The sequence below is a fragment of the Caretta caretta genome, chromosome 8, assembly GCF_965140235.1.
Source record: "Caretta caretta isolate rCarCar2 chromosome 8, rCarCar1.hap1, whole genome shotgun sequence".
NCBI lineage: Eukaryota > Metazoa > Chordata > Testudines > Cheloniidae > Caretta > Caretta caretta.
The window spans coordinates 326,873-350,217 of NC_134213.1; the positions used below are offsets into that span (position 1 = coordinate 326,873).

A 23,345-nucleotide genomic window follows, 5' to 3' on the forward strand; every position below is an offset into this window, starting at 1 on the left:
AAACCCCCTTCCTCCTCTGATCCCAGCATGCACCGCATCAGCCAGATCCGCTCCCGGCATGCACCTCACCAGCCTCACTTCCCTCCCAATCCCGGCGTGCATGGCGGCACCGTCTCCTCCTGACTGGCACACTGAGCCGTTGGCCGCTCGGTCCGCGCAGCCTGCCGGTGAGCCCAGCTTGCCCCGCGACCCACAGGACGGGCCTGGGCAGCGCAGGGGACGGGAACAGAACTAGATAAGTTCAGGGAGGGTGGGTCCATTCACGGCTAGTAGCCAGGCCGGGCAGGGATGGGGTCTCTAGCCTCTGTTTGCCAGAAGCTGGGAATGGGCGATAGGGGCTGGATCCCTGGGTGGTTCCCTGTTCTGTTCGTTCCCTCTGGGGCACCTGGCACTGGCCACTGTCGGCAGACGGGACACAGGGCTGGATGGAGCTTTGGTCTGACCCCGTCTGGCCGCTCTTATGGAAGCTCCTGCTGAGGCTAGGGACACGGCTTCGGGTGGCTGCTGCTGTTTGGAGTTTTCTGTCAGGCGAAGCAGTGAGGGCCGGGAAGTGCAGCCGTCATGCCAGAATTCTGACTGGCAACCTGGGGCCTGGTCTGCGCTTGGCTGGCACGGCTGTGTCGGGGGGTGAAAAAAGTCACACATCCTTACACACCTTAAGTGTGCTGGCAAAAGTCCAAGTGTAGACATAGTTATACCATCAAAAGAGTTGCTCTGGTGGCATCGCATACTTTGTTCTAGGAACTACGGTAAGCAAAATAAGTCTTGCTAGTCTAAGGTGAATCGCCACTAGGAGCATTTGCTGTATGGTATAGTTTTACTGCCAAACACTTTCTAGTGTACACAAGGCCTAGGCTATGGCACCGAGAAAACTGTGGTGGCATTGATGGGTGATGTCTCTGGGGACATGAACAGATGGCAAATGTTTGCTGCTGACAAAACTAGCATAAAGAAACACCAGGAGTTGCCAACTGTTGCAATTTTAATCACAAGTCTTGCAGTTTTAGATGGGTTTGTTATGATCTCCAATTTCTACCACTCATACTCACAATTTTTGGCCTTAATCAAAATGCCCATTTTTCCCATCACTTCAACAGGATTGAAATTACAGGCTGACCTCAGTAAAGATGGCCACCATTTTTCTCTAATCTTTTAATGTTATATGGGAAAGTGAAGCCATCACTACCTATTGCTTCCAGTGAAACTGGAGACTGGCTGCCAACTTCCCTGAGAGTTCCATGGTCAAGAAATTGTGAAAATGGGAATGTGGGGTGTATGCAAGGGAACGTACAAGGCAGGAAGGATATCAAGGGAGCATAGGGGAATGTGGGGATAGGGGATGTTAAAGAGCTGATAGTATGTGAGATGGAGGGGCACAGGGGAATGTTAGAGCAGGTAGTGGGAGAGGAGAATGTGATGAAACATTGGAGAGAAAATATGAGTGGGGCAGGAGACCTTGTAAAGCAAGGAGAGAGTCCGCATAGTGCAATAAGGGTGTATATGTATAGAGATAGTTTGGGATTAGAAGAGGGTGAATCCCCTTTCCCCAGAAGTCATCTGGAGGTCACATTTTTGAGTATACATTAATGTTGGATTTTAAACCTGAAACGATCACACAGAAATTGGGAGTGGGCAGCTTTTCCCTAAAAATCTCAGAAATCAGAAGGCAAATTAAAAACAATATTAAAACAATCACATGATTTATTGGAGTCTGAATCATGATTTCTGAACACTTGGAGTTGGAAGACACTATTGACTACAAGGTGTTGACAGTGTAGCACTAAACTGGGATCTCACATACAGTAATTTATCTATGTATTCATAAAGGCATTTACTTTGGTATTAAGGCATTGATGTCATCTCATGATAAGCTTTTGTTTCCCTACAGCCCTCTTGTAGAATACTGCAAGGCACAATCCCATCTCCTCTAGTTTTCAACATACATGGGAGACTTCTACAGGAGAATGCGAGATGCCTTGGACTCCTATGCCAATAGGCAGATGGCACGCATCTCTTTTTCCTGCAGATGTCGTTAGCGTCATCACATTGGATAATGTAGTGCCTAGAAGAGATAAACAAAGTGATGAATATCAGCCACTTCACCCCACATCAGAACAAGGAGCTGATGATAGCAAGAGGAAAACACTTAAGTGGAGCTGGACAGGACAGTAATCTCATCTTCTGTTGAGGGCAGTACACTGTCTCAGGGTCATATTGCTCCCACTTACACACTTAGGGTATGTCTACACTACAGCAGCATAGCTATGGCTCTTTCAAACTAGTCACATCTATGCTGGGGTAAGGTCAACCGCGAGAACAACCATAGTGGGTCAGATCAATGGTCCATCTAGTCCAGTAGCCTGTCTCTGACAGTGGTCAGTGCCAGATACTTTGGAGGGAAGGAACAGTCCAGGGCAATTTCAAGAGAGCCATCATGTCTTCCAGTCCCACCATCTGGTATTTAGGGACACCCAGAACATGTGATTATATCCCTGACCATCTTGGCTAATAGCCATTGATAGACTTATCCTTCATGAATTTATCTAAGTCTTTTTTGACCTCAGTTTTACTTTTGGCCTTCACAGCACCCCGACAAGAAATTCCACAGTTTGACTATATTATGTGAAGAAATACATCCTTTTGTTTGTTTTAAGCCTAGACAATTGCACTCCTCCCTCTTAGCTGAATCATTGTGATCTACACTTTTGTCTTCTCCAAGTTAGTTTGTTGCAATTTAGCATACCTCAGTGGGATTGTGAAGACTATACAGAAACTCCACCTTGTACAACATGCTTCAGCCATTATTTAGGGGAAAACCCATCTACAAGAGAGCGCATCATACCATTCTCTGCTCACTCCACTGGCTGCCTATTTGATTCCATAAGCATTTCAAGGTCTCTGGGCAAAGGGAAAATACTAGGCATGTGCCATTTTATTGCTTCTTTGTGATGTACAAAGAGGTCGAAAGGATTCTTGCGCATTTTTTTTAAACAGAAAAAAATAGTTTTTCTTCTAGATGTTTTGTTTACCCTGGAAAACTCCAGACAACTACAGAACTGATAGGTTTATTATATTAGAGCTACCAAGGACATTATATATCATTAATTGCAAGAACAATTATTCCACCTGTTTCAAACACTTTTGTTGTAACATATTTAACTTAAAAATTTGGGGGAAAGAACTGTTTGTAAAAAATTCAACACTGACCATGCCAACCGCTACGGCTGAGAAAGCTCCTAATGAATGATTGAGTCATTCAAGGAATTCTCCAACAAAACAAGGGAAAGGGGGAAGAATTTTTTTTTCCCATTTGAAAACACTTTTCAGGACATATTTATATATCATAAAGCAGCAAGAAATCACAAAACCCTTTATATATTTCTGCTTTGCAGATCATCTTTAAGGGCCTAAATGGTCCAAGGATTAGCTATATTGGTAAACACCCCTCTGTTCTCAACACCAAGACAGCTGTGTGCAAAGCAAAGCTGGTGGAACCCAAGGTGAAGCTTTTGGGAGCAAGCTCACCAAATGGGTTCACAACTAGCTGACCCTTGAGTGTCTTCAGATCTTCTATCCTCAGTAAGGCAGGTTGAAAAGCAAGTGGGCATAATTTATCAGAGAGAAAGTAAAACTGGAAAACAAACAAACAAAAAAGGAGCTGATGGAAAAGGCAGGCATAGAAAACTAGGGTCCTTTATGTAAAACTGGGAAGCACACAAAAAACGTGACAAAGATTATTTGAGGTCTGGAAAACATGCTTTACAATGAGAGACTTAAGGAGTTCAATCTATCTCAAATAGAAGGATAAGAGGCAACTTGGTCACAGTTTAAGTATCTAACCAAGGAGAAGATATTCAATACTACAGGGCCCTTTAATGAAAAAAGGCATAATTAAATCCAGTCATTGAAACTTGAAGCTAGAAGACTTCAGGTGGAAAGAATTATAGTTTTTTTTCCTACTACAACATTAAATAAGAAAGAAAAGCCTCCAAACAACAGGATCAAACAGTTCATATACACAGTCCTTGGGAATAGCACTGTGGGTCTTAACAAAATTAAGAAACTGGGTATTATTTTCATTTGGATACTTCAGCCATTACAACTGGCTAGGGACTCTCAAAGATGGTGTGGCCATTTGGAGTTTCCATGGATACAAAATCAGGCCCCATAGTTTATCAGATATTTAGTGGAAGAAAAGTTAGGAACTCTTTTAAAAGAGCCCTTCCAGAATCCGTGACAAAGTGTGGCCATAGATGCCTACATTAATATTTTGTTCAGGCAATTTATCAGAGATCTGTATTTCATGTCTGTTCAAATGCTTATCTTCTTTGAAGACCTGGTCCATGGGAAGTTTGAAGTTAAACTAACCCATCTGAGCTGACCATAATAAAGCATTTTTTTTAAAAAAAATAAGGTAGATGTATTCTCTATACCATTTTACAAATAGTTCAGCAATTAAATATTTTTCCATCATGGGGGATTTTATTCAGTTTTAATTTCCACAGATCTTTTGTAGGTCATCTCTAAGTTTCTCTGAAGCATTAAACTCTGCAAGACAACAAAACAGAGAACGTAGGTCAGTCTAGTGTTGTCTGCTTACTTGATTATGCCAAAGGCCCCAGATAGATGAATCTTTGCCCTTAACACTACTAATTTCTATTGGAGCCATTTTCTTCAGGAATATCCTGCAGCTTTCACTTTCTTGCAGAGGGCTTTCACTGCTAATGAGATCTTGACATGGCATGTAACTAGCTCTCCTCTCAACTATATAAATGGTTTATTCCAGCATATTTCATAATTTATGCAAATAGCCTGACACCAACAGAGATGTTGGCGTTTTTAAGGGGTACAAGATCCCTTGTGCAAGAGCTTTGGTCAAAGCCACAGATAAAAGCTGAACCCAGTGCTTCTCTAGGCTCAGGTTTTATCTGTGGCTTTGACTAAGATGCATGATGTCATGCTGGATCCCATTTTTTTGCCTTAACAGGCATGGCACTTCTTTAGCTCAACATTTTATCATAGCTAGACTGAAGTATCAATTTCCATTACAGCAAGAGAATTCTTATACTTGCACAGACATAAAAAATCATTACTGGTATGCACCTTTTGCCCTCATGCTGCTCCACATCCTCTTCAAAATGCAGCAGCTACACTTTTACACAGGTTTGATTTTCTGTACTCTGCTACCATTTTACTAAGGGTCCCATTCTTAATGGGATTCAGACAGATAGTGCACTTAAATGCCTTAGCATTAATGAAAGATGCCATCTTGACAGCCCTGGAGCAAAGTCTTATGTTTAATCCCTTGAATTCAGAGAATATTGGCAATGCAAGCTTTTCTAGTGTCCCCAAGGTAAGTTTTGAGGTACCATATCTCAGAGAGGGAAAGTAAATCTTTAGGCCCATTTCTTGGTTTCTCTACTGAGATTACTAGTAATGCCAATAATGAAGTAAAAACTCAGCAACCCACCGTCTTTCAGAGGGTGCTAATATTTGTTTCCTTTTCAAACAGAAAAACAAAAATTGCCATGCTGAATCAGATCAGTGGTCCAGCTAATCCAGTAGGCCATCTCTGACAGATGCCAGTACCCAGACCCTTCAAAGCTGCAAGACACCCTACAACAAACAATTATGGTATAAGCCACCACCCACCTCCATTAGTGGTGTTTTTATGCCCTGAAACACAAGGGTTTATAGACCTTACTGAAAAAAAATCTAATGTAACAGTGGATTCTCTTAACCACATAAATGTCTAATCATTTTTTGAATCCTGCAAAACTCTGGACTTCAATTATATCTTGGGACCGTGAGTTCCACGGGTTGATTTTGCCTTGTGGAAGTAACTTCACTTTCTTCAAGTATAATCTTGTTCTTGTATTATAAGGAACGGTAAATAAGAGTGCCCAATTCACATGGTCCACCTTTAACCCACCTCTGGAGTTAAAAAACCCTTCCTCCCATTGCCACATCTTCACAGACCCCTCACATCCTTTAATCATGGAGAGTCTGGTACCAGTATAGAAAAAGAGGCCATTAGCAGGTCCCTCCTTCCGATTTCACGCCCTCATCCTCCTTACTTTAAATTCTGTCTTCCACAAAATATCAAGGAAACAAACCACTTGCCACAGTAACAATCTAGGGAATGACAGAGTTTGGGAAATTTGCTTGGGAAATAAGGTGCTTAAAAAGTGGGACTGATGCAGCCATTGATTCATATTGATTTCCCAGCCTTAGTATACGCTGGGTCTGGTGCCAACCCCGCCACCAAACAGCAGCCACGCAAGTTAGAGAACTTTATTAAAATATATCCAAGAAATAAACAACATTTCTAACAAGAGCCAGGAGAGAACTGAAGTGAGAAAGACATCTGTACAGGGAACATTGATATAAAGGTTTGTTTACATGCTTTATTTTAAAATGTTTCACAGTTTAGTCATTCTCTACAAAAATATATTTCTGAAACTTTGAATCCTCTATAAAAAAGCTGGTCAGCAGCAGTGAACCCAACAAGCAAAATGTACCTTAGGACAGAGCGAGCACCTCCTATAAGCAGATCAGTGTGACCAGGGCACTCCTGCCTCACCCTGGAATAGAAGGTTTTTGTTCTTTGGGATTAAGCTCCATACTCATTTTGAAGGAAGGCAATTTAAGAAAACAAACATTTTCCTTCCATCCCGCCAGGCTGCATAAAACCTGGGACAGGGGGCCGTGGATCAGTATAACATGGAGAACTTGACATCCTGGTGAGGGGAACATGACTGAGCCCCTTTCTTGATAATGACCAGTCCCAGGCTAAACAATACTAAGCACATAATCTGGGGTATAACTGGAATAGTTCACCAGCAACTGGAGAGCTCTTCCTTGGCATTAGGGGAGGATTCAGCTTGATTTTAGCTAAAAAAAAACAAAACCAAAAAAAAAACTTACATTTGTATCTTCATTATGGCAGGTCTGACCAAACTGGCACTCGTTTTCATTTCCAAATGCAGGTCTATGTGGCACTGGCTATAATGGAACCAGTACCCTCAGGGCTAATGCTTAAGTCAAGTTTATCAGCATCCAGAACTGCAGCTAGCAGGCCTCACATTTCTAGATATGTATTCCTAGTACACCAATCACCATGGTATCTAGGCACCAAATACAAGAATTAAGATGCTTAGTATTATTTCAAGTGAAATCATCTTCTCCACTCCTCCCTCAGGGAGGTTTTACTGGATAGGTCTTCAGAGATACTTGTGAATAAAAAAAAAATGCTGGCTCTTAAGTGTCTTGCACTTCACTCTAGAAGAGACAAGATGAACGGATCCTGTGTTTGGAAATCCCACACCTGAGACCACCTTAACCAAAAATTATCTGCCTTCCTGGATCTTTACACACAAGGCAGTAGTTTCAGCAGCAAGTTGAGAAAATAATAGTTATGGATAGAAAAACCAGTCTAATATAGTAATTACATTTATGATCAGCTCTCTGAATCCTTAAAGGAACCTTTCTTCCCACTTGTCCTGCATGTCTATTAGGAAAGCAGCTTTCTAAATTATAGCCTTGTTGAGTTTTTAGATTTAAGAGTAGATTAGCAAATTGTTGAAGGGAAAGAGAAAATGCTACTTTCACCTCCAATTAAAAAACCTGAGCTGCAGGTTTGCTCAAAGGCTTCTCATCCTCATGACACATGCCTGCCACTAATCCCACCTACCGTGCCCCAGTTCGACCTTCTAAAATCCTGAGAAGCCACGAAGGTATGTGAATTTTAAAACTGAATCAGCCTCATCCAGAACACAGAACCCGAGTGCCTGCATCAACCTTAGCAAACAGCCAAATTCATCTTCAAAATTAAAAACCATATAACTCCGAAGAACTGAATCACATCCACTAGTACTAGATAGTCATCCAGTCAAGTGAAAGTCCGAAAGGGAAAGTTGAAGAGTTCCACTTATTGCAAATACTCCTTCCTCCCTGGCCCCTTTACCCCAAATAAAAAAGTCACTCCAAGATGTCAGCACTAGTCTACAAAATAAACCAGTATTTGCCAACAGGATTGGAGACTGATTTAAAACTAGAAAAGAATACGAAAGCCTGAGAACTTACTTGAGAAGTTTTACAGCTTCATTCAGTTCCCTAAACTCTAAACAATTATCTAATTTGGTGGTTCCCTCTGCTCCCCACCCAATTTCCAGACTCCCTTCTTCAGAAACAAGGGACAGTCTGTTTCTCAGCAGACAACAAAAAGATCTGCCCCTTCCTTTATCAGTTATATGCACAGGCTGTTCAGCTTCCACATACCCAGCAAGACTCCTGGAGGGCACCTACTTTGAAGTACCTGAGCAACAGGAATAAAACACGAATTGTTGCAGTCCAAAAGAGTTGTCAGCTGTTAGACCATCTAGAAATACTGAAGCGTGTAAAACCCAAGAAGGGAGCAGAATTACTTTATGTGGGCCCAGGAGGATATAAATAGGAGTAATGTGATTAAATGAAAAAAAAGTAGGATGAATATCAGGAAAATCTTCCTGTCATGGAGTCTAGTAAGCTGAAGAATCATCTCCCCCCAGACAACGGCAGATGCACCAAGGGGCATTTAACATTGGACTAAGCCCTGAAGAGAACAATCCTCTCTGGCCTTGGGGGATGGGCTAACTGGGACCTACATCTCTTCTCTTTCTAGAATTCTAGTATAACATTTCTCTTGTGGATAGACTGCATTAGCAGCATGTGAGGTACAGGCATGTACAGGATCAGCAGTAACAGCTTCACAATGCTTTAATTTCTGCTGCCTCCCAGTGCAAATTTCCTACACTTCTGCATTCCCTCCTTCCATTTCTCAGCTGGGCACAGATTCCAGAGAGTCTCCTAAATCTTCATGACCATCTCAGGAGACATTACATCTGAGTGATTTACTTTAATCCTCCCAAAATATTTCATGAGTCAGTTTGTTCGTAGTCTCAGATTCATTCTTGCTTTTGTGCTCAGGCCCAGCACTAACATTACTAGAGCAAAACTTCACACTGTCAATTTGCAGCAACCCTGGCTATGCCTGTGCTCAGAGGCACCTGGGTCAGGATAAGCAAGGCAGTGCATAGCACTGGGCATTGGCTTTCTTTTTCCTGCAATGCAGTACACCTGATTATATGCCTAACTTCTCTTCATTTTACTAGTCCTGCTTGAACACTCCCCCATCACCTGTGCTTCCAGAGACTGCAAGTCACTCTTGAAAATCTGCATCAAGTTTGGTATTGGAGGCACTGGGAGCCCTCCCTGTTCAGCCAGCTCCTGTTCTGCTGCATTCAAGCCCATGAGAGTGCCTTCCTGTGAAACATAACAGAGGCAGGGTCATGGGACACTACATGTTAAACTAATTTTCAAAGGGGAGGCAAGGTCACTGCTCCTGCCGCAGACAAGGAAAAAGATTCACCAAGAGATTAAAACTAAATTGGTTATAAAATATCTGTTGAAAGGCAAGAGCTAATGTTTGCCAGTAATGAAATGCATTCTCCTGTCCTGTGTGAACAGGAAACAGTCTCAGTGGGGTGTTAGAAAAGGTCCTAGCAGGGAGCTCTCCCCCTACTTTTTCTGCTGCCAGAGGAGAAGGGAGAGAGAAGATGCTATTGGTCAGTGGGGATTTCTCTGTCTGGGTCCTGTTTGCTCGTCTCTCCTGGGGAAGGGGTACGTGGTGCAGAGTGAGACACAGAGGGCATCCCGTGAGCTATAATCCCCTCCACAACCGCTGGCTCCGGCAGCCCAGGGGCTGCTACTCCCACTACTCCTGGAGGAAACCTGAAACCAACAGAAAACATGTGGAGATTACATGCCTGTCTAAGGAAGTGCACTGCAAAGGGAAAGGACAACAAAGCTGTGCCCTCACCCACATGTTCTGAATTGGCTATCGCAGCTCAGAGGATATGCAAGTCACGATGCTGCACTGAGCAAAAGTCTCCAAACAAAACTGCTCTGAGCTAAGACTACAGTAAATGCTGTCAGGACTAAATGGGCCCAGTTATGTGTTGATCCAAATGGCACCTACTCCCAGACAGCGACCAGCTCGGGGATTAAGGGCAGAAATGGCCACAGGGTCACACTAAACACACAGAAAATTTTGAGACAGATCTTGTCTCTACTAGAGAGAACAGAATGCCTGACACCCCATTCACACACCCTGAATGGCTAGAAAGTCTCAATATATACAAGAGGTTGCAGTTCTCAAGGGGAACATGCTGCTGGATACACCTCCCTGGTCTGTGATAGGAAGAGATTAGCAACTTCTAAGCAAACTTTTCCTTCCCATTATCCCTGACTATTTCTCAGGGGGGTGGTGGGGGAGAGAAGAGGTAGTGATTCCCCCCTTGGAACTGAGTACACATTAACAATCCTCATAGTGTCCATGTTACTGATGGGGAAACAAATACAGAAGGGAAGCAACCTGAAAAATAGAAACCCAGACACCTGTTCATAGTCTCTTGCCCAATCCACTGGACCATGATGCCTCTCATTTACAGTCCAATCGTGGGGTGAAGGAAAGAGTGCAGTATGCAGACAATAATTCCATGCTGGGGTGCAGAACTTCATCATTCCCAGGAGGCAGATCCCTTTTCATGGACCCACCAGGGTACCACATACCAAGGGATTTCTCTAGCACTTAGCCTTTCAAAATCCTTGCAAGAGAACTGGTGCCCAGAAGGTGCATTAAATGATCCGCAGAATCCTGAATTCCCAGAGCTGGTACAGACTATCACTCTAATTTCAGACAGGGAAGCTTAGTGCTTATGGGCCAGCTAAAGAAGCAAGGCTGACAGATTTCTGAAGAAAACCTACCACCCATTCAGCTTGTAAGAAGAAATATGCTGCCAGGCAAGAGCAATTCTCAGGGGCCCAAAGAAAGGGCTCTACCCAGGATGCTGGGGTCTTTATGTAAAAGATAAGCACGTGCATAAGTGACCTGCACATTAAGCAGGAGCTCAGAGGGCCTGCTTCTCTCACCTGTAAGCCGCAGCTCCATTGAGTTCTGGGTGGACAGCTGCAGGATCAATACTTGGCCACTGAGCAGCTAACAGCAAATACTCCTTATTAACACAGTTCCTCAAAGTATCAGGTATGTGACCTGTGGTGACACCAAGAAGGGCAGAGGATAGCAGGAGACAAATAGGAAGTGAAGATGCCCAAATATTTTCACATGAAAGCAGCGAGGAAGGGACCCAACAGCCCCTCCCACCTCAGTACCATAGGACAGAGGTGGGGAGAGATCTAAATCAAGATCCTACACACACACTCAGAGGAATATTCAATGAATTGATGGTCCCCTCCCCATCCCTGGGATCTCAGGGAAGGGGCAGCTCCTTGTGTTGCAGTTGCCAGTCCCCACCTTTCACAGGAGACACTGGACACAAACACTCCCAAGAGAAAATGGGTGCACAATGCAGCCATCAGTGAAACCATTCTGTGGGGGAGGAATGAGATGCCAGACCCCCAGAGGGAAGGGGAATATGACATCAGTACTGATCACATACAACTTGGGGCAGAAAGAGTAAAGAATCTCTCTCTAGCATTAGCTATGAGACCCTCATAAGTCAAAGACAACCAGTGACTTGTATTCCAGCTCCAGAAATGAGTCAGTGAGCACCATCCCAGCAGACCTAGCTTTAACAAAACAGTCAGCAGTTACTGTTCCATAGTCCTGACTCAGGAAACCAATGAATAACTCCCATCCCCGCAGCAGCTGCAGAGCACCAGGGCAGACCTGGCCTCCCCAGTTACCTGTGATAGCTCTGCGGATCTCTTTAGCTGCATCTTCCCTGGACTCAATGGAAGCCTGCTCACTGTACCAGGCTGTGTGAGGGGTGCAGATCACATTGGGAGCATCTTTTAGGGGCCCCTGAGCAAAGCTGTGATGGAAAAACAAACATGTGGTTTCTGCTGGAAAGTGAAATCCCCTGTCTGTCCTCCCAGGTGTAACCATGACCCAACTGAAACCAGAGAATTATCCAGTGCAGAAGAGCCATAGGATGGCAGCGGGTATGTGGCTCTGGTGTTACCTGAAGGGTTCTGACTCGTGCACATCAAGTGCTGTTCCTCTGATTCTCCCCTCCTTCAATGCTTGTGCCAAGGCCTTCTCATCTACTAGCCCCCCACGGGCTGTGTTCACCAGAAAGCAGCCATGGCGCATCTGGAGAGGGGAAAAAAAAGTGTTTGAGAATTCCTGCCTTCCTGTGGAGACTGGAGGAGACCTCTCAAAAAGAGCAGGAACCTAACTCTCCACCTTGGTGTCCCTAGCCTCTGTTTGCCAGAAGCTGGGAGTGAGCGACAGTGGATGGATCACTGGATGATTACCTGTTCTGTTCATTCCCTCTGGGGCATCTGGCACTGGCCACCTTTGGTCTGACCCAGTAGGGCCATTCTTATGTTCTTACATAACCTGCAAAGCTTAGGAAAAGTCAGGCTCTCTCAGAGCCAACTCGGGAGAAGAACACTTGCCAGTTGGGTCTACAAAACTAACTTCTAACACAGGAAGCGGGAAAAGGAGCTGATAGGTTTCCCACCCTAAAAACCCGTACTTCTTTTAGTGAAGTAGTTGAGCAACTGATCAGTGCAAACAAGATTCACAATTGCAGAAAACTGGACTGATTTATTCAGGGGGTGCTCAATCCCAGGAAAGCATTGAAAGGCATCAGCAGAGTGGCAGGAGGAGAGCCTGAGACCATCTTAGCTCGGGGTGCTATGGGTTGGGATCAGGGGGGCATTATCAGAGCTGTGTAAAGGCGTTTACACAGCCTCGGACCAAATCACTGCTGGCTCTACCAAACATTATCAGTTACTCATTTTAAATGTAATTTGAAACTAAACCTAAAACATTCTTTATAAATGAAATTATTCAAAGACAGTCAATCATATTCTTCTCCTAAGAACAAATTTTGCACAGCACAAAGCCCAGGCACCCCAATGCACCCACTCCCAGCCTCCGAAGACAGCAGGAGCCACAGAGCAGAGGTAGCAGGATTCACATGCTATCAGCCTCTGTGGAAGCAGCAGTTTGTGTTCATTCATTTCCCAAGTGCTTTGTGGGGAAACCAAGCTTCTGGCTGCACCTGTTTAATAGTGAAGTCATTGATGAGGTGATGATTATGTTCATTCAGACTGCAGTGCAATGTGATGCAATCACTGTGCATTAGCAGGTCCTGCAGAGTTCCTATTCGCTGTAACCCCAGGGATCGCTCCACGCCATCTGGTAGATACGGATCATAGAAAATCACGTTGAAGCCAAAGGGCTTGGCTCTCAGGGCCACTGCCTGCCCAACTCGGCCTTCAAAAGAGAAAACATACTCATGTCAAGCAAAACGCAACACAAGCATAACACAAAGCTGCTAGGGGACTGGAATATGGATAAGAGTCATTCCTAGGACTCAAGGGCTCTGTAGCCCTTCAAGGAAATGACAGGGCAGATAGTGGTCATTTATACGGTTCTATGTTGCTCCCATGATGAGAATTAGCCCTCACCCATGGTACAGCACCCAACAGCACTCAGCCCATTAGAGAAACATAAAGAGCTCCCAACGCCAGGTCTGGATCTTGTTCCACAGGCCCAACAGACAGACTGGGGAACAGGTGACCTGACTGCAAGTGCTTCAGGAACCATCTGGAATTAGAAACACTCAGAAAGCTCCCAACACTATGGCTAGCATACACAGTGACAGAACTACCACTGGAAGGGACCATCTGAAGCTTACAGTTTTTCTATTCATTGGAACATGAGAAAAGAAGAGGTCTTACTACCATGACTATTGCCCAGCTTCTGGGGGCAGCAGCATTGCACTCTAGGGCAGTGGTGGTATATATTAGATGTCTGATATTTATAGAAGTTAGCTAGAGTATTTCACTGGTTAGCAGCCACTGAGGGAGTATCTATTCCTGAGGCTAAGTGCGACACCAACATTCCCAGAAGCTTTCCGAGCTCCCTTTTCAGCCTAACAGTCACCATTTCTTACCAAGGCCAATGATGCCCAAGGTCTCACCACGGATACGCACAGCACCTCCAGCCACCTCTCGAATTTGCTCCATGCTTGAGGCTCGGTTTCCTTCCCGCATAGCCTGATGAAGCCAAGTAACCCGGCGATACAGGTTCAAGATGTGACAGAGGGTAGAATCAGCAGTCTCTTCCACAGAGGAGGAGGGGATGTTGCATACTGCAATGCCTAGAAAGAGGAAGTACAAATGAGATTCCCAGCACTGCCTATAGCACCTCTGCTGCAAACTCTCCTCATACAACACAATGGCTAGAAGACAGCAATAGTCCTGGAGCATGGGACTTAGGTAGCACACGGCACCAACCCGAGCATCCAAGTTTCAGGATCCAGCCTTGTATTGAGATGGAGAAGTTCCCTGCAGTCTTTTAACCTCCAGGAAAGCTTCCTAAGTTGCCTTGCTTCTAAAAGACCATTAGACTGTACCACCACCACAAAAACATGGCAAAATCAGAGAGCTGAGCTGTACAAATAGCACAGGAAGCAGCGTCTAGACTGTCCATGGCCAAGGATGCAACCCAGAGGTGTTCCTGAGGAATTAACTAGCAGACTGTAGAAGCAGAGATGGCTGAACTCTTCCAGACCTCATGCACCAGATGCTCAAGGCCAGGCTGAAAGCATAGGCTTCCCCAGCAGCTGCAAACACAAGGTAACTAAGTCATTAAACACACAGTGGGAACCCACAGGAATCCTTCTCAAAATCCATTTGAGATTCCATTTGAAACAACTGTTACTTAAGTTACCACTATCAACTGTTCTATAAAGCAACACAGACCCGCTCAAAATACCATAGGCAAAAAAGATCAATTAAGTTCTGGTTTCAGAGTAGCAGCCATGTTAGTCTGTATCCGCAAAACGAAGAGGAGTCCTTGTGGCACCTTAGGCCACGTCTACACTGAGAGGGGATAGCTCAGTGGTTTGAGCATTGGCCTGCTAAACCCACGGTTGTGAGTTCAATCCTTGAGGGGGCCGTTTAGGGATCTGGGGCAAAAAAAAAAAAAAAAAAAAATTGGGGATTGTGCCTGCTTTGAGCAGGGGGTTGGACTAGATGATCTCCTGAGGTCCCTTCCAACTCTGATATTCTATGATTCCCTACCCACCGGATTGGCGGGTAGTGATCGATCTATCAGGGATCAATTTATCTCGTCTAGTGTAGACGCGATAAATCGATCCCCAATCGTTCTGCCCTCGACTCCGGAACTCCACCAGGGCAAGAGGCGGAAGCGGGGTCGACGGGGGAGCGGCAGCCATCAATCCCGTGCCGCGAGGACGCAAAGTAAGTGATTCTAAGTCGATCTAAGATACGTCGACTTCAGCTACGCTATTCTCATAGCTGAAGTTGCGTATCTTAGATGGATACACACACACACACCCCCCAGTGTAGACCAGGGCTTAGAGACTAACAAATTTATTTGAGCATAAGCTTTCATGGGCTACAGCCCACATCATCGGATGCATAGAGTAGAACATATAGTAAGAAGATATATACATACACACACATACAGAGAACATGAAAAGGTACAGTAAGAGGCTAATTAATTAAGATAAGCTATTATCAGCAGGAGAAAAAAGTTTTTGTAGTGATAATCAAGATGGCTCATTTAGACAGTTGACAAGAAGGTGTGAAGATACTTAACATGGGGAAATAGATTCAATATGTGTAATGACCCAGCCACTCCCAGTCTCTATTCAAACTCAAGTTAATGTTATCTAATTTGCATATTAATTCAAGCTCAGCAGTTTCAATGCTAAGGGAATTAAGGTCCTGAAAGATTCATTGCTCCCAGAAAGCAGGGAAATGTGAAAGCACTGTAGAGAACCCGAGATATATTCTGAGTAATCCACCACAAGGAGGGATTGGATGCAGTGGCCTTTTTGGAATGATAGTTGGCTAAACTGCTACATACTGGCTTCTGTTAGGTCTCCCTGGCTTGAGAGGACTCTTAGGATCCCAAGGAAGGGCCAGCATCTCCAGAGAATTTTTCAGCAAACAAAATCCTTTAAGTAGCCAGGAAAAGAAAATCATGCCCAATGGGATGAAATTATTTCTTCCGCAAAACTTAACCCTAGAATCTAGGAACTTAGTTGGGAAAGGAAGCTTTTCTGGAGCCTTAGCCCATAGTATTTTGCCTTGACAAACGTAAAAGGACCTAAAAAGACACAACAGTAGCCCAACAGCTAACTAAGGACCAGGAAAGAAACCCAGGATGGAAGTGAAAGCACAGATGATTCAGCATTGTACACACCTGTTGATTGAGCCTGTAATATAGAATAGAGATCCAAAAAATTCATTTGGATCCCTCCACAAGCAGTTGGAACAGCAATGGTTACACTCACTCAATCCCAAATATCTGACACTTTTACTCCATCCATTCCTTATGCAGTGCTCAGCCAGAATTTAGTTGCATATAAAGTCTAGTTGCATGAAAAGGCATGGAGTGATTATTAAACATTTGAACTGAACTTGTCCAATAAAGAAGTCAGTTCTTTCCGTGTGGTCTTTGTATTTGTGGTAAAGACCTGATTAAATCTAAACAGGTGCAAGACCTCTTCACCTGTAAGTGTAGTATCCAAAGCTTAAGTTTAGCCTTCCTTATGTCCAGGTCTCAGGGATCTTCATGATCCCTAAATCTGAATGACCCCACCTTAACTCTCTTCTCAGGCCAGCTGCCCTTTAACCTTTGAGTTCAAACATTCTATCTGCTATCTAAAGAAGCCCCACCCTAAACAACTCTCTCTGAAATTCTTTTATGTGGGTGTTGGTCAGCATGGGTATTGTCTCTCAAGAACAAAGCGAGAAAAGAAATATATGTTATATCCTCCTATACATCCACACTGTGGTCATCATACCTAATTCTGCAGCTGACTTGATGTCCACATTGTCATAGCCACTGCCAATACGCACAATGACCCGAAGGGCTTTGAACTTCTCCAGGTCCTGGCGGGACAAGGTGATGGTGTGGTACATCAAAGCTCCCACAGCTTCATTCAGCACCTACAAACACAAACAGAAAGCACACCAGCTTGAGAACCATTCCCTACTCCTGCATCTCCATGGTGGCACAGAGCTAGTCAGCTTCACCCCCACAAAGGCTCATTTACTCTCCCTACCTTCTCATGGATTTCCTGAGTTGACTGAGCATCACAGAAAGCCACTGTAGCAACATCCTTCAGGATTGGCATTTCCACAGTGCAATCCCTCCCATCTAGGAGTGCAACCAGTGGTCGGGCAGGCATTGGGCCATTCACAATAGGAGGCCGTATACCTACAGACAAAGACAACAGTGATCAGCTGTGCAGGAGAGAGGAACAAGTGAATTCTGGAGCCCATAAATAACATGAGCAAGGGGGTATACATGAATCAGCACTGATCCAGCAGGGCACAAGAAGCTACCCTCCCACAGTATAGAAAAGATTAAGGAAGAAAATGGTCAATGGGGATGTGAAAGGGTCAACAAGCTCAGAAGAAATGTAGGAAAATGAAGCCAGAATAGAAATATCCAGACCTCTGATGTGAAGAGGACACAGCAGAAAGTTTTGAGCGAGGGCCCAGAATTAGCAGCCTCACCAGAAACGAGGTTCAGAGCATTGTATTAATAGTGCTGAATAAGAAAAGACACGCACACACAGAAGTGTAACAAGGGTCTCAATATTGTTACAGAATTCTTTTCCCAGAAATTTTCCTCAATTCATGTTATTAAAAAAAACAGAAAGGGCCTCCTACCGATATGGTGGCCACCATATTCTGGATTAAGGAAATAAAAGGTGAGGTCAACCAACATCGGGTTAACAGCAGGACCTGTTCTTCACAATTCCTTATGTCCCTAGCTGCTCACATTCTGCTTTCCCTCCTAGACCCTGGTTTGAAAGATACCCCTTTTTAGAGGGCTCCTAATAGGAACTTCCTGCCTCATATTAGCAAAGACAGGAAGCACCAACTGAGAGCCAGAAGAGTGCAACCAGGGGGCTCTAAGGAACTGTTCCCTGCAGGAAAAGAAAATGGATAAGCAGCTGGCAACTTTATTTCAACTGTTTTAAAGATATTTCAGTTCATTATCCAACGTTAGCCAACTCTCCCAGAGTTCAATCCTAGTGTTTGAATGACTTCTAGGGAGGATTGCTGTGCCAAAGCTGAAGGAGAGTTTCCTGCAGCAAGGAGGCCGGGCAATAATCACCCTAGAATACTAGCCCTATCTATCACCCTAGAATACTAGCCCAAGATGTCTCTCCAAGGAAAGCTATGCCTCATCCCTAGCTTGCACTCCTAATACAACAGAGGATTTAGATATTCTTTCATAATAGTCACAGCCTCCACATTCTCAGCTCTGAATCTCACTGTGAAAATTTCTACTACATCTTCTAAAGACTTTCAAAAATCTTCATTCACTGCAACGAGAACAGAAAAACAGGGCATTTTCTGGGAGATGAAAAGTGATGTGGTTTAAAGAGGATGCCCCAAATGTATCTTAATCCTAATCCTCTGGATCTCTAGGCTGTGGCCTGCACAGAAGAGAAGTGAGAGCAGAGCACCTAGTTCCACTGGAGTCATTCCAGTTGTCCCTGCCTGTAGGAACTGAGTTTCAGTTTTACTCATCTCACCCAAACACCCTTTTCCAGAAACAGGGCAGTGTCCGATGAAGTGAGCTGTAGCTCACAAAAGCTTATGCTCAAATAAATGTGTTAGTCTCTTAGGTGCCACAAGCACGCCTTTTCTTTTTAAGGGCTAGAGGGTTACCTTCACAAATCCGGTCCAGCCTCTGACGCTTCACTTTATGTCTGTCCATGAGACAAGCCAAGACTGACCTGAGCAGCCCTGAGGGGAGCCTCTGCACAGGATACTTGGCTCGGATTCCCTGAGCAATGCTGAAAAGAGATGGGCGACGATATTAGGGTTATTCCTGAACTCCGGGCCCACGCCACACACACCAGTGGCGGAACCCTTGGAGCCCAACGCCCTCGCCCCCGGGAGTCCCTTCAAGGCAGCTGGGTGCGGAGCCGGAAAAACCGTGGGCCCCTCCCCCACCCGAGCAAATCGCGCAGTGCCCGGGCGCCAGCAACGGGCGGGGGAATCCCCACGACGGGACGCGACTCCTCACTTCCCCCCGCTCCAGCCCCTCCTGCGGCCGGACTCCGCGCGCCAGAGGGGTCTGTGCTCAGGGAAGCGGAGGGGCTTCGCTCCACGGACGTGCGGCGGCGCCAGGCCCCCGCGCGCTCCGCCAGGCCGCCCCTCCCCCGCCTGTTTCCCTGGCCGGGCGGGGGCAGCGAGGCCCGCGGCGTCACAGCCGGCGGAGACTCGCTCCTCCCCACAGCCCACACTCACCGCCGGGCCCAGCTCCCGACTCCCAGCAGGAAGCGGAAGGGCCGGGCCGAGTCCGCGGCGAGCGGGGCCCCAGGCTCCCGTCCCTGGGCAGCGCCCCGTCCGGCCCGGCGCGGAACGGACCCGCGGCCATAGAGACGCGTTGCAGAGCGCCGCTCGCTTCCGTTTCCGCTCTGCCGAAACAACATCCGGTTCCCGCTCAGGCCGGTCCCGCCAGCGAGCGCCCCTCCCCCGCCCCGCCGGCGGCGAGCAAAGGAAGCGGACAGAGCCGCGGGCAGCGCGCGGCCGCCGGTTCGGAGCTGCGCACCTGGGGCCGGCTCCAGCTTCAGCCCTTGCCGCGCTGTCACCGCGCTGGGCCCCGGCGCGCGGCCGGCGTGGAGCGGCTGCAGGAGCCGGCCCCGCTCCGCGGCCGCTGGGACCGCGCGGGCCTCGGCGCCCCCGCCCCGCCGGGACGGGGCAGCGGCCCCCGCCCAGCGGCAGGACTCGGCGCCGCCGCCCCGCGACACACGTTTCACTGAAGCAACTTTTAACTTTTTCCTTTAAAAAAAACTCATCTGGGCCAGGGCCGCTGCCCGCCCGGCCCCCGCGGCGCTGACGCCCTGAGCAGCGGCCTCCTCCGTGGGCGCGACGCTCCCGCCGGGGGGGGGCTCCGCAGTTCCGGAGTGTACATGCGACCCCTCGCTTCTTCAGTCCGGCCCGGGTCCCTGAAGTCCTGCTGGAAAAACGTCCTCTGGCTGGCCAGGTGCCAGCTTCGGTTTCTTGCCTCATCTTCCTCTTCCTCACTCAGCACTTGGCCGTAGCTGCTGAAGGGGCTTGCGGGTTGCAAGCCAAGAACCACGATGGAGCCCTGCCTTCCTCAGACCTGTCTAAGAAACAGAGGCCTCCTGAGAACTGCTTCTGTCAACCAAACAAGAAAGATTAGGAAGCTAGAACAGAGCCCTCCTTCCAACAGTGCTAGCAGGGAGGATGAATGTACCAGTGTTGTGAGATTTCCCTAGCATAGCACCGGGAAAGGCTCCCTGCCTGCAGTACCAGCTCCAGCCCCTAATTGCTCTGCTTCCTGGACTGTTATGGAACAGGAGCAGTCTGCAAGGTGTGCAATGACATGGCCCTGACAATCTTCCCTCTTCCCAGTCTGCAGTGATAGCACAGATACAGATTTACACAGAGCCGCCAGCACCTCTCTTCATCCTCACCTGTTGGGATCAACTTCTGTACAGAGAAGAGGACCAGCCATTTACATAGGACACAATTTCATCTGCAGTTACCTGTATAGGCTGAACATTAACAAGGATACAAACCCTCCTGACCAGATCATGACACTTGTTTACCTTTCATTGTATATTCAACAGCCTAAAACAGTGTTTTTCTTCTGACTTTTTTTTCGAACATTTGAAGTGTCAAGTCCTAGCTTTTTACTTTGGGGAATTTGGGCATGTTTTTTCTGCAGGCCTAGCAGATTCTCCATCATTGCACTCTTTACATCAGGACTGGATATCTTTCTAAGATGCTATAGCTCAAACAGAAATTCTGGGCTTAATGCATTTATTGGGTGAAGTTCTTTGGTCTGTATTGTTCACGAGATCTGACTGAATGATAGTAATAGTTCCTTCCTGCCTTAAAAAAAATTGACAAAAAAAACCCAACAAACAACCCCCTCTCCAAAAAACCCTGTCTCTCCCTTCTTACCCCACTCCTTACACCCTACCTGGTTCATCTTGTAGAAGCCACGTCTGTGTGACCAGGCAAAGGCTATGAAGGGAAACACACAGAATCACCGCATCACAGGAAGGGTGAAACCCTCCCAACATCCCTATAGGCAGCAGCAGCAATAACAAGCTTCACCTCCAGATCTAGATGCACTGAACAGATAAGGGACACCTCTGCAAAACTTATCACAGCACCCTGTGGAACCATAGACAGGATTACAGTGGATTTTTGCAGTGCCCAGTGGAGTTCCTGACTCACATGGTGTTCTGGCTGGAGAGTGAGTGAGTCCCCAGCCAGGCCCAATCATACAAGAGACCCTATTGAGTTAGCAAGTGCCCAGCCCCTGCCCAATGAGTAGATCCGTTTCCTTGCTGCCACCTGAATGATAACATTGTAATCAGAGAGGAAAATATAGTGCACACACTAAAATAGTATCAAACACATACCTTCCCCTAGCTCCTCTGTTCTGGTCTCTTTTCACTCCCCCCTACCTTAGTCTGTGCAAACCACACAATTAGACACTTTTTGTGTCCTCCTCCTGTGCATCTCCAAGCCTTTGTGGAGTCCTCACTGACCTAGTGCATCATCTCTGAACACTCCCCAACTGGACTAGAATAATAGAATATCAGGGTTGGAAGGGACCTCAGGAGATCATCTAGTCCAACCCCCTGCTCAAAGCAGGACCAATCCCCAATTAAATCATCCAACAGATTTTTGCCCCATATCCTTAAATGGCCCCCTCAAGTATTGAACTCACAACCCTGGGTTTGGCAGGCCAATGCTCAAACCACTGAGTTATTTCCTCCCCACGCCCCTTCTCCAAATCCCACAGGGCCAATTCAGTCAAGGTGGAAGTGGCTTATTCCTGTTGACAAGAAGGGGTGAATCTCAACAGAGGGGAAACTGAATTGGCCTTGTAAGCACTACAAAAAGTAATTTTCTCTCTGTTGAGATTCACCCCTTCTTGTCAACTGCTGGGAATAGGCCACTTCCACCTTAACTGAATTGGCCCCGTTAGCACTGCCACCCCTCCCCCCCGCCCTTGGTAAGGCAACTCCCATCTTTTCATGTACTGTAATATATATACACCTGCCTACTGTATTTTCCACTTCATGCATCTGATGGAAGTGGGTTTTTGCCCATGAAAGCTTATGTCCAAATAAATGTGTTAGTCTCTAAGGTGCCACAAGGACACCTGGTTGTTTTTGCTGATGCAGACTAACATGGCTACCACTCTGAAACCTGTCTCTTTTTTCAGTTAACTTCTGTTAGGCATCAGTCACATTGTTTTCTCCTCTTGTTCATGTCTCACATTCCTCTACAAATAGAGCTGCTACAGCAGAGAGGGAAAAACACTTTAAAATATAGGAGAATAACTGAAAAACAAAAAAAATATCAGCAGGGGTCCTTGGGGGCAGGTGTGTGTGTGGAGAAGTGACAGACACTCAACCTAGAGCATCTAAGGGGCAGGTCTGGGGGTGTTAGGAGGGATGCACTCAAGTGAGGGGCCCTTGGGGAAAGGTGCGTGTGTGGGCTGAGGAAATACACTCAAAGCAGAGAGCCTCAGGAGGTGTTGGGAGAACATACTTGGTTTTGTTTTAAAGTTTCTAGACCTTATGGCTGTGAAGAAAGCCTTCCAAACATGACTGAATTATGGGCTGACAATTGGATTGGGGCCAAGGCTGCAGCCAACAGTTGGCAGATGTGAATTTAGTGATGGGTTAAATCCTAAGCACAACAGCAGATTATGTATCAATGCCATTAACTATTTCACTGCTAATCACTTTAGCAGAACCATCTTGTGATGCTGGATGCAGTAGCAAATCTGAGGCACTTACCACCATCACATCAGTGGGGCGCAAGTTATGGACTAATAGTTGGCCACATGTAAAACTGATGGTGGGAAGTATGTGTAAGAAGTGTGCTGTTCTTTGTCGTGAAACCCTGCTGTCCCATCCTCCCTCCTCATGATCCATGTCTGAGCCTAGTGAGCAACTGAGCTAGCATCTTCTCCTGTTATCTTCTTCCCCCTTTTACTGATCCTCAGGCAGGATAAAAATTTCTCTCCCCCCCACACTTAAAAAAAAAAAAGTATATTAAATACATTTTCTTTTTAAAAATCAAACCTGTTTAAAATTAAATTTGAAATTATGGCAACTTTAAGGCCTAAACTCCCCACATTCAATTAAAATCACTTAAATGAAAAATATGCTGCAACAGGGAGCCCTCCTCAAATTTTAATGAGTCAGAGGGTGTTACTTCTTTAATTATACACCGAATCAGTAGGAAACATTAACTTTTGAGGTCAACTC

The 23,345-nt window shown here is 46.0% G+C and overlaps 1 protein-coding gene and 1 long non-coding RNA gene across 11 annotated transcripts; one reads left to right on the plus strand and one right to left on the minus strand.

The window, feature by feature from the left end:
* Positions 1-83: 83 nt before the first annotated feature.
* On the plus strand, positions 84-5,778 carry LOC142072925 (uncharacterized). Its single transcript, XR_012669531.1, has 2 exons — positions 84-167; positions 5,513-5,778. It is a non-coding gene; the product is annotated as an uncharacterized LOC142072925 (long non-coding RNA).
* LOC125640836 (C-terminal-binding protein 2) lies at positions 1,677-20,736 on the minus strand. Of its 10 annotated transcripts, none has more exons than XR_012669529.1 (11): positions 19,631-20,736; positions 18,742-18,869; positions 17,118-17,272; positions 16,857-17,001; positions 13,971-14,177; positions 13,074-13,288; positions 12,024-12,154; positions 11,746-11,873; positions 10,972-11,092; positions 9,178-9,771; positions 1,996-2,062 (listed from the first exon to the last, which is right to left on the minus strand). XR_012669529.1 is itself a non-coding variant. In XM_075131181.1 (10 exons), exons 1-10 carry the CDS (start codon positions 20,089-20,091, stop codon positions 1,843-1,845), a joined length of 1,911 nt encoding a protein of 636 aa, XP_074987282.1. In that variant the 5' UTR covers positions 20,092-20,736; the 3' UTR covers positions 1,677-1,842. The 10 variants fall into 10 exon arrangements, 7 of the variants coding, with proteins under 7 accessions (XP_074987282.1, XP_048715811.1, XP_074987285.1 ...); XR_012669530.1 differs by lacking the exon at positions 1,996-2,062 and adding an exon at positions 4,456-4,548; XR_012669528.1 differs by lacking the exon at positions 1,996-2,062 and adding an exon at positions 6,281-6,894.
* Positions 20,737-23,345: the final 2,609 nt, after the last annotated feature.

What these genes read in the sequence shown, in the direction of transcription:
- LOC125640836 (XM_075131181.1), bottom strand. Translation starts at nt 20,091, where the DNA reads ATGAGGCAAGAAACCGAAGCTGGCACCTGGCCAGCCAGAGGACGTTTT. An exon ending in ATGACTTCACTATTAAACAG is followed by an intron (nt 12,155 to 13,073) that starts GTGCAGCCAGAA and finishes TCCCCTCTCCAG; the next exon opens with ATGCGCCATGGCTGCTTTCT. An exon ending in CACGAGTCAGAACCCTTCAG is followed by an intron (nt 11,874 to 12,023) that starts GTAACACCAGAG and finishes TTTCCATCACAG; the next exon opens with CTTTGCTCAGGGGCCCCTAA.